The 11,850-nt window shown below is 43.7% G+C and overlaps 1 protein-coding gene and 1 long non-coding RNA gene across 2 annotated transcripts; both read left to right on the top strand.

Moving 5' to 3' along the window:
* Positions 1 to 3,843: 3,843 nt before the first annotated feature.
* On the top strand, positions 3,844 to 5,862 carry LOC121570756 (piggyBac transposable element-derived protein 4-like). The gene is made up of 2 exons (XM_045221600.1): positions 3,844 to 5,084; positions 5,194 to 5,862. Exons 1-2 carry the CDS (start codon positions 4,449 to 4,451, stop codon positions 5,476 to 5,478), a joined length of 921 nt encoding a protein of 306 aa, XP_045077535.1. The 5' UTR covers positions 3,844 to 4,448; the 3' UTR covers positions 5,479 to 5,862.
* Positions 5,863 to 9,120: 3,258 nt separating this feature from the next.
* LOC123491310 lies at positions 9,121 to 11,063 on the top strand. Its single transcript, XR_006661271.1, has 3 exons — positions 9,121 to 9,212; positions 10,461 to 10,659; positions 10,842 to 11,063. It is a non-coding gene; the product is annotated as an uncharacterized LOC123491310 (long non-coding RNA).
* Positions 11,064 to 11,850: the final 787 nt, after the last annotated feature.

Here is an 11,850-nt window from a genome sequence, read left to right as displayed (position 1 = left end):
CTTCCAGTTCTCTGCTGCCAATGACTGGAACGAATTGCAAAAATCTCTGAAGCTGGAGACTCTTATCTCCCTCACTAACTTTAAGCATCAGTTGTCAGAGCACCTTACCGATCACTGCACCTGTACACAGCCCATCTGAAATTAGCCCACCCAACTACCTCATCCCCATATTGTTATATATTTTGCTCATTTGCACCCCAGTATCTCTATTTGCACATCATCTCTTGCACATCTATCATTCCAGTGTTAATACTAATTGTAATTATTTTGCACTATAGCCTATTTATTGCCTTACCTCCATAACTTGCTACATTTGCACACACTGTATATATATTTTCTGTTGTATTTTTGACTATGTTTTGCTTTACCCCATATGTAACTCTGTGTTGTTGTTTTTATCGCACTGCTTTGCTTTATCTTGGCCAGGTCACAGTTGTAAATGAGAACTTGTTCTCAACTGGCTTACCTGGTTAAATAAAGGTGAAAGAATATCTGAATACCCATCTGTTTAATCCTGCCATGGGTTTGTAGCACCTCATAAAGCAGGTCTTGTCTGCTACGTGAGCTAAAGGACTGGAGACTCATTAACACTGCGCATGAGTCAGAGCAAATAACTACTCAGTCTGGCTTAGCTTCCTCCATCCACTGCAAGGCCAACAGTATGGCCATCAGCTCCACCGTATATACAGCCAGATGATTTGTAATACGTTTCCTGACTTCCACCCCACATTCCTGCACTACAAATGCTGACCTAGTACGTCCTGTCCTTGGATCTTTTGAACCATCTGTGTAAATGGCCACAAAATCCTGATACACAGTTTCCAGACGTCTCTTAAAGAAATCATCTGGATCAACACCCTCCCTATCTATCTTTCTGTAGTCTCTCCAACACTTCTAGATCAACTACTGGAGGCGGGAATAGCCATGGTGGATTTACAGGAATAACTACTGTTGGACTAAACTCCCTTCCATACAGCCCCATCTCCTTCGCCTGGGTATTACCCATCCACCCAAAGCTCGTGTTCTGTCTTCGCTCATGTTCCCAGCATGCCTGTAAAATCCCTTTCGCAGGATGAGACACCCCATTTCCCTGTAGGTTGACCCAATAATTCATTGCCAGCTGCGGTCTCCTAATCTGCAATGGCATATCCCCCATCTCCACCTGTAATGCAGCCACTGGGGACGTTTTAAACGCCCCACTACATATTCTGAGTCCTTGCCCCTGTATGACATCTAGCCTTTCCAGTGAGGTCCGGGCTGCCGAACCATATGCTATACTTCCATAATATATTACAGATCGGATCAATGCAACATACATGGTCTTCAATGAGGAACGCTCAGCCCCCCCACTCCTTCCCCGTCAGACAGCGCATCACATTTAGCACCTTCTTACACTTTCCCACCACTCTCTCAATGTGTTCTGCCCAGGTCAGTCTAGTATCAAAGTATACCCCAAGGAACATGAAGGCCCTCCACCCTCTCCAGGTTTCTCCCATATAACCTCAAGCATACCTCATCTCCCACCTTTCTCCTGGTAAAGAACACTGTTTGAGTTTTCTCTACAGAGAACCTGAATCCACACATTAGTGCCCACCGCTCTACCTCATCAATTGCTTCCTGCACCTTCCTGACTATGTATGGCACATTTCTCCCCCTCTTCCATAAGGCACCATCATCTGCAAATACCGACCTCCCTATATCCGGCTGTACCTGAGAGTAAACATAATTGATCATGATTGAGAACAACAGAGGACTAATAACGCTCCCCTGCGTGTACCATTATCCACCAAGTAGCTGCCTGTTAGACTTCCCCACCCTCACCTGGATAGACCTTCCAAACAGGAAATCCTTTATCCAATCACTGCGTCTCACTAAATACACGTGTATTAAAAGAGGTCGAGGAGGCAGCTCCAAACTCTGTTGCAGTTTCCGGTATTTTTCTTCTTCAGTGGGGTTTATCGGCGGTTGGCATCCAACGTTATGGTGCATTACCGCCACCTACTGTACTGGAGTGTGGGCCAGAGACAGGGAGAAACTAAATCCTACCTGCCAACCCCGTTTCTCTTAAAAAATACAACAGAATATTTGAGACTATAGATAATGACGTTCTACTCAATATACTCTTTAAACTAATTTCCTGTATCCTCTTCTCCCTCATACTAGATCTCATCCTCTCTCTTTACCTCTGATACTGCCCACACTGTAGCAATACATACTCCATGGTCTCTGTTTCCTGACAATAATCACACTTTCCTGATGGATGCTTCCCTATCATTTACATTTACTTCATTTAGCAGACGCTCTTATCCAGAGCGACTTACAGTTAGTGAGTGCATACATTTTCATACTGGCCCCCCGTGGGAAACGAACCCACAACCCTGGCGTTGCAAGCGCCATGCTCGAACAACTCAGCTACAGGGGATCCCGATCACATTTAATGTCTTATTCAACTGGCTGTGTCCCACACCTAATCTTGTAAAATATAGCCTCATCTCTTCTGCCCCTTCCTACCGTCCTCCCCTCCCCGACTTTCCTCTGTACTTGAAATAAATGCCTTCCCTTATTATCTCTTTTCCAGTTTCCGGACAAAACAAGATACACGCAAAAGAGCTCAAAGTCAAGAACAGGGGCGTGTTCAGCAGGATACAACGTTTTGGAACGTCCAGATATAAATATGCTATGTAGAACAAACATGCCTCTTCGACATGTACAATAATGAATCACGTCAACGTTTTGCAACTGAACGTGCCCTTATTCCCATTCAGGACACATTTGAGTTTTAAAATCATTTTTGTCCACTATCAATTAGGTGAAATGTAATCTCATACCAAATGTAGCCTAAACATAATATGGCCACGGACGTGTTGAAAAATAAGAAACAACGCAGCAGCTCTGTAGCCTAACAAATGAAAATATTTACGGTACTGCTGTGAAATGTATTTTGGATAGCCTATTTTAACGGAATTTGTAAACTTTTGTTAGCTTATGCTAGGCCTACTTGCAATTGAACTTTGTGAGCTGAGGCTCGGGGGAGTGAGGGATAGAGGGCTGATGACAGGTGAAAAGGGGGACGGGGAGAAAGAGTGGGGAGGGTAGGTGGGAGGTGATGATAAAGTCTACTTTAAATTTAACATTTACGTTTTAGTCATCTAGCAGATTCATTCATTCCCACTATAGTCCACTATAGTCCATTGGCACTTGCTTAAAAAGCCATTTGCAGACGTTATCACCTTCTCCTACCGCCACCCCTACTCCCCACTCCCCCCTCCTCTCTCTCCTGCTCTCCTCTTCCACTCTTCTCTCCCCCCCAAACTGTAAGACGCAAGGAAACTCAGTTTACCCACCTTTTATTTGTGATGGTTTACCCACCTTTTATTTGTGATCAAGGTTTACCCACCCTTTTACCACTACATCCATGACTCCAACCCTTTTACCACTACATCCATGACTCCGGATAGGCTGGCTAAGGTAAGTTTACAAGGCTACATTAAGTGCAGGGAGCATACGTTATAATAACTTAATAGCACTTTATAATTATAACACGTAAATGTATTAGCTATAGGTTTAACTTTCATGAATAATCATTCATAAACTGATTATAAACTAGCGTGCATAAGTATTTCATTTTTTTTTTGTAGTAGTAAACATTTAGGTTTATAATTATTTTTATATAATTTGAGTCCGAATACATGTAGGCTATCCAATTATAATCTCTAAACTAAAGTGGGTCTGTGAACGGTATATAAAGTTCACTCTGGAGAGATCCTATTCAGAAGAGCCTCCTGCTGGAGAAGAGAGAGAGGTGACCTGGAAGCAGAAGCGTGCGTAATTCATAGGCTACAATGGCAAGACCGCGAATTGAGGTGAAAGAGGCGCTGACAATGCTACGAGATTTGGATTAAATGGAGTCAGATGGACGGGAGGAACTTGATGCTGAGATCGACTATGATGATGAATGGGGGAATTCTTCAATAGATTCGATGCTGGCTGCGATTCTTATTATGAGCCTGATCTGCCTCAGCCTCGGCACAAGAGAGGCGGAACGATGCCCCACCGTGCAGGTGTCACCAACTCAGATGGAGGGAGAGGAGAAGGGGAAGGAGGGCACGGTTTGGATAAAACAGCCAGTGGACAACGCTACAGGTCGATTATCAGCACAGAATGGCACCCCATTGGAGTCGGGCCCTACACCTTATCCCAAAGGTAGAATCGACAGAGCATTCGACAGCTTTCATTGTTTATGTGACATGGAGATGTTGCAGCACATCAAGGACTGTACTGTAGCTGAGGCGCGCCAGGCGAAAGGAGGCAAAACGTGGGACATATCTGTGGATGAGCTGGAAGCGTTCATTGCGCTCCTGTACGTCCGAGGACTGTACCGCGGAATGTCCACGCCTTTGGAGAGCTTCTGGAACTAAAAATATGGGGTGATTTTTTTCCGAGATACCATGCCACGGAACAGCTTCAGAGAAATCATGCGATACCTGGAAACTGACACATTTGCCCTGGTATCAGAAGTTTGGGGCGCGTTTGTACAGAACTGTGTTGCCTCTTACAAGCCAGGAGTTAACATTGCCGTTGAGGAGCAATGGTTCCCCGCAAAAGCTAAATGCAGCTTTACGCAGTACATCCCCTACAAGCAAGACAAGTGGGGCATGAAGTTTCGGTTGGCAGCTGACGTCCATAGCAAGTATGTGCTGAATGTCTTTCCATATCTGGGGAAAGGTGAGCAGCCTGAAAATGTGGTGATGCGACTTGTGGAACCTTACCTTGGTGAGGGGAGAAATGTCAACACGGACGATTTCTTCACCTCACTGCCATTGGCAAATAAGTTGATTGACAAAAATACAAGCTTAGTTGGTGTTATTGAAGCGAGCCGGGGGCTGCCTCCCTCTGTGAGCAACCAGGCACAGGCAGAGCTGTTCTCCACAACCGTGCTGAAGCACGACAAAGCGACACTTACGGTTTACAGATGTAAGCCAAGAGAGAACGTCTGTATCCTGAGTACTATGCATCCGACAGTTGCCATTGGTGGTGACACAAAGAGAAAAACAGAGACGCTGACGCACTACAACAACACAACGGTATGTTAAAACATTAGGCTATTGCGCACCTAGCCATACACCTGCCATGCACGGTGCTCTTCTGTTGTAGCTAAATAATTCTAACTTATAGTACTGTATTCTATTCCAGGTTGGTGTGGATAAGATGGCCAGACAGTTCACGGTGAAAGCAGCTACCCAACGCTGGCCTGTTGCCGTATTCTACAACCTGCTTGACCTGGCTGCTATCAACGCGCACGTTTTGTTCACCCTGTGCACTGGTAGGACAATGCCGAGGAGAGAGTTCATCATGCAGCTGGTATTGGAGCTTCGTGAGAACCACATTAGGGCCGGGGGCAAGGCAGCAGCGCACGACGTGCCAAATGACGCACCACCGCTCTCGGAGAAAAACATACAGTGCCAGGTGCACGGATAATGCGTAACAAAAACTGCGACTTCTGCGGGACCTGTAAGCGATTTGTCTGCGGAAAGTGCTCATTCAAGAATAACGATTTGTCGAAGATTTGTGTTGACTGTCATGATATGTCACTGTAAGAGATCCTTCTGCTTAACGGACAAACTGCTGCTATGCGTAAAGGCACACATGCCCGAGAGAGGCCACAACGGGGTCATTAATGACTGACACCAGTATAGGCTGTTTATACGACTGACACTTATGCTTGTTATATTATTTTATAATACCATTATTGTTTTACATTTGCTCATTGTACACTTTATTGAGCTGACTTGGCCCATTTAGCCCTATTGACAGTGCGTATTTTGGATACACCTACAGTGGGGAGAACAAGTATTTGATACACTGCCGATTTTGCAGGTTTTCCTACTTACAAAGCATGTAGTCTGTAATTTTTATCATAGGTACACTTCAACTGTGATTGACCGTCATCTTGAACTTCTTCCATCCCAGCCTTGTGCAGGTCTACAATTGTATCCCTGATGTCCTTACACAGCTCTCTGGTCTTGGCCATTGTGGAGAGGTTGGAGTCTGTTTGATTGAGTGTGTGGACAGGTGTCTTTTATACAGGTAACAAGTTCAAACATGTGCAGTTAATACAGTTAATGAGTGGAGAACAGGAGGGCTTCTTAAAGAAAAACTAACAGGTCTGTGAGAGCCAGAATTCTTACTGGTTGGTAGGTGATCAAATACTTATGTCATGCAATAAAAAGCAAATTAATTACTTAAAAATCCTACAATGTGATTTTCTGGATTTTTGTTTTAGATTCAGTCTCTCACAGTTGAAGTGTACCTATGATAAAAATTACAGACCTCTACATGCTTTGTAAGTAGGAAAACCTGCAAAATCGGCAGTGTATCAAATACTTGTTCTCCCCATTGTATAGCCTACTAGCTAGCCTACTTAGACTATAGACTAACATAAGAAAGGCTGTTATAAAAAGAAGATGCTTCTATATTTCAGTTACTGTGACTGTGATTTCTGTATCGTTCTTTTCGCTAAAATCTACTAATAAAATGGAGTTACCATTTAAAATGTGGTGTTTCTTTCCCTCAATAAAAACAGAACAACCTATGCTATTATAAAGGTCTACAACTCTAAATGTAATCAAGCAGCATGGCCTATGGTAGGGTCACCGGAAAACCTGTGGTGAGGCGGCATTTGCAACAGCGCTTTTCAATCTTTTGGTTTAGTTTATTAAAATACAGTATGTGAATGGGATCAAATTTGGTTTATATTCTTGTGACACCAATACTTTTTCAATCCAAAATGATTCACTTGAATTTATCAATAAACACAATAGCTGACAGACTGTGAGTACATTTTTTTAATAAGGCCTGCAGTTGCATAGGGCAGAACTATACGATGCAAGCCTGCATAAAGCAAGCTCAGCCCTGTGCGTTTCATTGTCCATCAAGTTGCTTCTCTGTGTCTGTGTATAGGAACCCCCCCCCTCCTTTAAAATAGAATGAATATGAAGTACAAGTTTGCTGCAATTTGACAGGGGTTTCATCCTCCCCAAGTTCAGGAGTTTTTCCAGGAATTAAAAAAACGTGACCTGATTAGAAAAACTTTGGTCCCATCATAGCCCATATTAAACCTTTTTAGATTAATCACGTCATACTGTATAATGTCCAGAGTTTTACCTGGTTAGGTTCGCAAATCAGGAAAAACTATGGGCCCCAGATGTTTTTTTTCCCGCCACATCACTCTGGGTCCTGAGGGACAGCTTTGGTATAGGCCACACAGGCTAAACTCATGAAATCTATACCTAGGCTAAACTTTTAGAATGCAACAGAGCCTAAACCAAATGATGACTTGTCTTCTGCAGAAGTTTACTTATAGTATATTCAGCTACTGTACATAGTTTAGCAACATTTTTACATTTAAGTCATTTAGCAGACGCTCTTATCCAGAGCGACATACAGTTACTGCATACATTATTATTTTTCACACCCGGGTCTTTATTTTGACGGAGAGTCTCTGGCTTCGGAACTGGGCAATGCAACCTGGAGAGGATGCGGCTGTTTGTGGATGGAAGGGCAGCACTGTCCCGTGGGAGGTCGAGTTGAGTATGTTGTCTTTCATGAGGTTCCTTGATTGGTGAAGCGTGTAGAGGCCAACCGCTGATAAACCCCACTGAAGAAGAAGAAGAAGAAGAAGAAGAAGAAGAGTGTAGTGCGGACGAAATGGAGGAAATTGAGAAAAGTTGGTGAAGTAACAGCTGTGCTGGAATGCGAACAATATGGGTGTCAGTTCTGATGGTATGGAGCGGGAGGATGAGGGTCAAGGACCGGAATGGTCTGTAGTGGAAAGACATAGGAAGAAGAGAGATCATGATATAGAAAGCAGTGGAGCATCTAGTAAAGAAAGCATAAAGAGGGCCAATGTAGGAAGCAAGAGTAGTGATGTGTTGGAGTGGAAAGTGGTGATAGTGTTTGATGAGACCACAGGGCCTCACTTACACCCTATCCGACTAACTAATACCATAGAGAAAGAGATAGGTGAAGTGAAATTAGCTTGGTTCATTGGAAATGGTAGATTGTTAATATTGTCTGGTAGCCAGCCTCAGCAAGAGACGATTTTGAAAATGGAAAAGCTTAATGGGAAGAAGATTAAAAGCCATCTCCCTGGTGCGTATGCTAGATTGAGGGGAGTTATCACTGGAGTCCCAATATCTATGTCCACAGATGATATTAAAGAAAATGTGAAGGAGGCAGAGTGATTGAGGCCAAAAGATTGATCAAGAGGGTCAAAGAAGTGCTTATCATTGATGCTGAGGTTAGAAAAAGTATTGCCGGGAAAAAGTACAGATAGGATTCCTTAGTTTCAATTTGTCCCATATGCACTGCAGTGTTTTAAATGCCAAAGAATGGGACATGTAGCTGCTCAGTGTAAAGGAAGGAAAAGATGTGCCAAGTGTGGAGGGGCACATGTTTACGGTGAATGTGGAAGCAATGTGAAGGTTAAGTGCTGTAATTGTGGGGGAGAACACAGTGCAGCATTTGGTGGATGCCAGGTACAGAGAGAGGCTAGAGAGGCTCAGAGATATAGGATCAGTCATGATGTATCTTATGCAGAGGCCGTAAAACAGATTGGTAGAACTACAGTGCGGACTGATGGAGCTTACATAGATGTACCTGTAATAAGTGGACCTACTGTCGGGGGTGGTGCTTCTGCTGGTCCTGGCATGGTTTCGAGGACTGTTCAGAAATCTTGTGCTCATGAATGTGCGGTGTCAAAGGACACTTTGATAATGAATCAAGTTGACTTCATGGCTTTTATTGGCAAGGTTATCAATACGACTCAGGTTGTGGAAAGCAGAAATGCCAGGTTAAAGAGATATTGGGGTAACAGATGTTACTGTTGAAATGGTTGTTGACATGCTGAACAATCCTAAGGGTGGAGTGTTTCAGCATGATATAGATAAAGTTTAATGGGGTTGGGTATGGTTGATTTTCAAGGCAGTACAGAATTGGGCAGATCATGATTGATCGTACATTCCAGCACAGTAGGTGGCGGCATGCTCTTAAACGATTGTTTGCGGACCGCCATAATATCATAGAAAAAGAGGAAGAAGAAGAAAAGGAAGAGGAGGAAGAAGAGAAAGACGGAACCACTCACCCCTAGCGCTTTCTCGAAAACGTGAATTTATCGAGACGAATTGGTAAAATAGAATAAGGGAGAAAAGCAAGTAAGTATAGAACTATGGAATTGCATTAGTTCGGTGTTGTTTTTGTAATTTATAGCAAAGAAACGTGGAATGTGATGAATGCTAGCCTGTACATTATCGTAGCCATTTACTGTAGCTTTTAGCTATGTAGTGTAGCTACGTTGGTAGAGCATGGCGCTTGCAACGCCAGGGTTGTGGGTTCGATTCCCACGGGGGGCCAGTATGAAAATGTATGCACTCACTAACTGTAAGTCGCTCTGGATAAGAGCGTCTGCTAAATGACTAAAATGTCAAATGTAGTCCGCTAGCCCAGACTGATTCCTAATAGGACCCGGAATCAAGCTGATGAAGCAGATTCAGTGTTTTGTCAACTAGTTAGCTACATAGGCCACATCGATCATGTTTACATTCCTAAAGATCGCAAATTATTTGATCAGTCTCCAAACTTGGCTAGCTCAGTGGCCTTGTGGTTAGGGTCTGCCCTGAGATTGGAAGGTTGTGAGTTCAATCCCTGGCCGAGTCATACCAAAGACTGTAAACATGGGACTTGATGCATCTCTGCTTGGCACTCAGCATTAAGGCGATAGATTGGGGGTAAGGCCCTGCGATAGACTAGCGTCCTGTCCAGGGGGTGTACTTGCTAAATAGCCTCACGGGGGGGGCAGTATGAAAAATGTACGCACTCACTCATTGTAAGTCGCTCTGGATAAGAGCGTCTGCTAAATGACAAAAAATAAATAAAAATTAAGCTGCCTCGTTCTACAGAAACAGTAGATAGGGCAGGAGCCTATGAGCCGTTCCGGCTCGCACAAGCCAAGGCACTTACTAACTTGGCTAGCTACCTAGCTGATGTTTACATGACTAAAACAATGGATAGCCAGCTACAATGGCTAGCTAGCAAAGACTGTTGCCTTAATTTCACAAGGTTAGCCTATTTTAAAGTAATAATCTTCAAAATCAAGGTTTAAAAGCACCAATGATGAGCAAGCCTGGGTACCATCATGCCACTCCTTGTCATGCCAAACTGTTTGGCATATGTCACGGAGTACAAGGAGTATAATGTTAACACAAACAGATACCCAGGCTACCAATGAGAAGCTGAGGTGGAAATCTTAGCAATAATCATTTGTGGTTTAACATGTTAATGAATAATTTCCCATATGAGAGGCAGTGCAATTTTAAGGAGTAATGGCAGTACATCACTGATATAGTGTACCTATATGCACACAGTACCAATATTGCTAATCACAATATTCTTTGTGTTTACAGGTCAATGGTTGGTTGGTAGTGGGACCTCCTTGCAGCCTTTATCACGTGAGGGACCAGCTAGCCTGCCTTACTACATTCTACACAGATTCTGTCTCTGGAGAAATTGGAGGGACACAAACGTTCGTAGTAACAGATCCACCTCCTCTGAATCCAGGGAAATGTTTTCCCCTGGGAAAAAAAAACGGTTGACTGAGCAAAGGTAAGATGATCACATTCACCACACAGTAAGAACAGATGACCAGATCAAAATGAGTCTATGGAAAATGAATGTGTCATTTGGAATACACAGTAGGGCATGTTCATTGAAGTGTTAGTATTTCATATTGCACAGAGACCTGCCCTATAGAAAATAAGAAATACTTTTATTTGCCAATTTGACAGGAAAGCCTCTGCCTCACATGTGGGGGAACTCCGCAATAAGTTAAAAGCCATCCTGAAGAAAAAGTATCAAAGTCCGCCAGGGGGGGAGACTGAGCATCCATTTTATATACATTGCGATCTCCACTATCAAGCTGGTGAAAGTAGCAAGGGGAACCAACATGAGTATATTTTAACTGAGCCAGGCTACAGGAGAAGACACCAAGGAACATGCTCATCCCTAAACTCAGGAGTCTCGATGAGCCCTATCAGAACAGCTCTGACAAAGGGCGTCTCTGGTATTGGCAAAACTAGCCAGGTGCGTCAGATCATTCTTAACTGGGCAGAGGGAAAAGGAAACCAGGAAGTCCATCTCATATTTCCCCTTCCTTTCCGGGAGCTGAATTTGCTGAAGGAGAGACTGAGTCTGATTGAACTTCTTTACGAGTTTTTCCCAGAATTGAAAGAACCTGGAATTTCCAACTTGGAGAACTGCAGAGTTGTGTTCTTCCTTGACGGTCTGGATGAATTCGCGTCCTCTCGACTTCAAGAACAGCCTGATGGTGACCGATGTCACAGAGGCTTCCTCCGTGCCGGCACTGCTGACAAACCTCATTATTGGTAATCTTCTTCCCTCCGCCGCTCACATATGGATTACCTCCAGACCTGCGGCAGTCAGTCGCATCCCTCTTCAATACATTGACAGAGTGTCAGAAATCGAAGGCTTCACCGACTCACAGAAAGAGGGAGTTCTTCAGGAGGCAATCAATGACAAGAACCAGGCTAAAGCTGTTATCACCTACTTGAAGAACTCGAAGGGCCTCTACGACTTGTGCCAGATACCTTTTATCTGTTCGATCTCAGCGTCCATACTCGAGAAACAGACATATGTACCCGACAAAACATGCGAACCTGTCGCACTAACTCCATTATTCAACGACCTACTCATCCTGTTACAAATGGAGCGCCGCAATGTAAAGATGGTTGATGAATTGGGGGATCTAGCCTTTAAGCAATTGGTGAAAGGCAACAC

The sequence above is a fragment of the Coregonus clupeaformis genome, chromosome 7 (assembly GCF_020615455.1).
Source record: "Coregonus clupeaformis isolate EN_2021a chromosome 7, ASM2061545v1, whole genome shotgun sequence".
NCBI lineage: Eukaryota > Metazoa > Chordata > Actinopteri > Salmoniformes > Salmonidae > Coregonus > Coregonus clupeaformis.
This window is presented reverse-complemented; position numbering and strand designations above follow the sequence as displayed.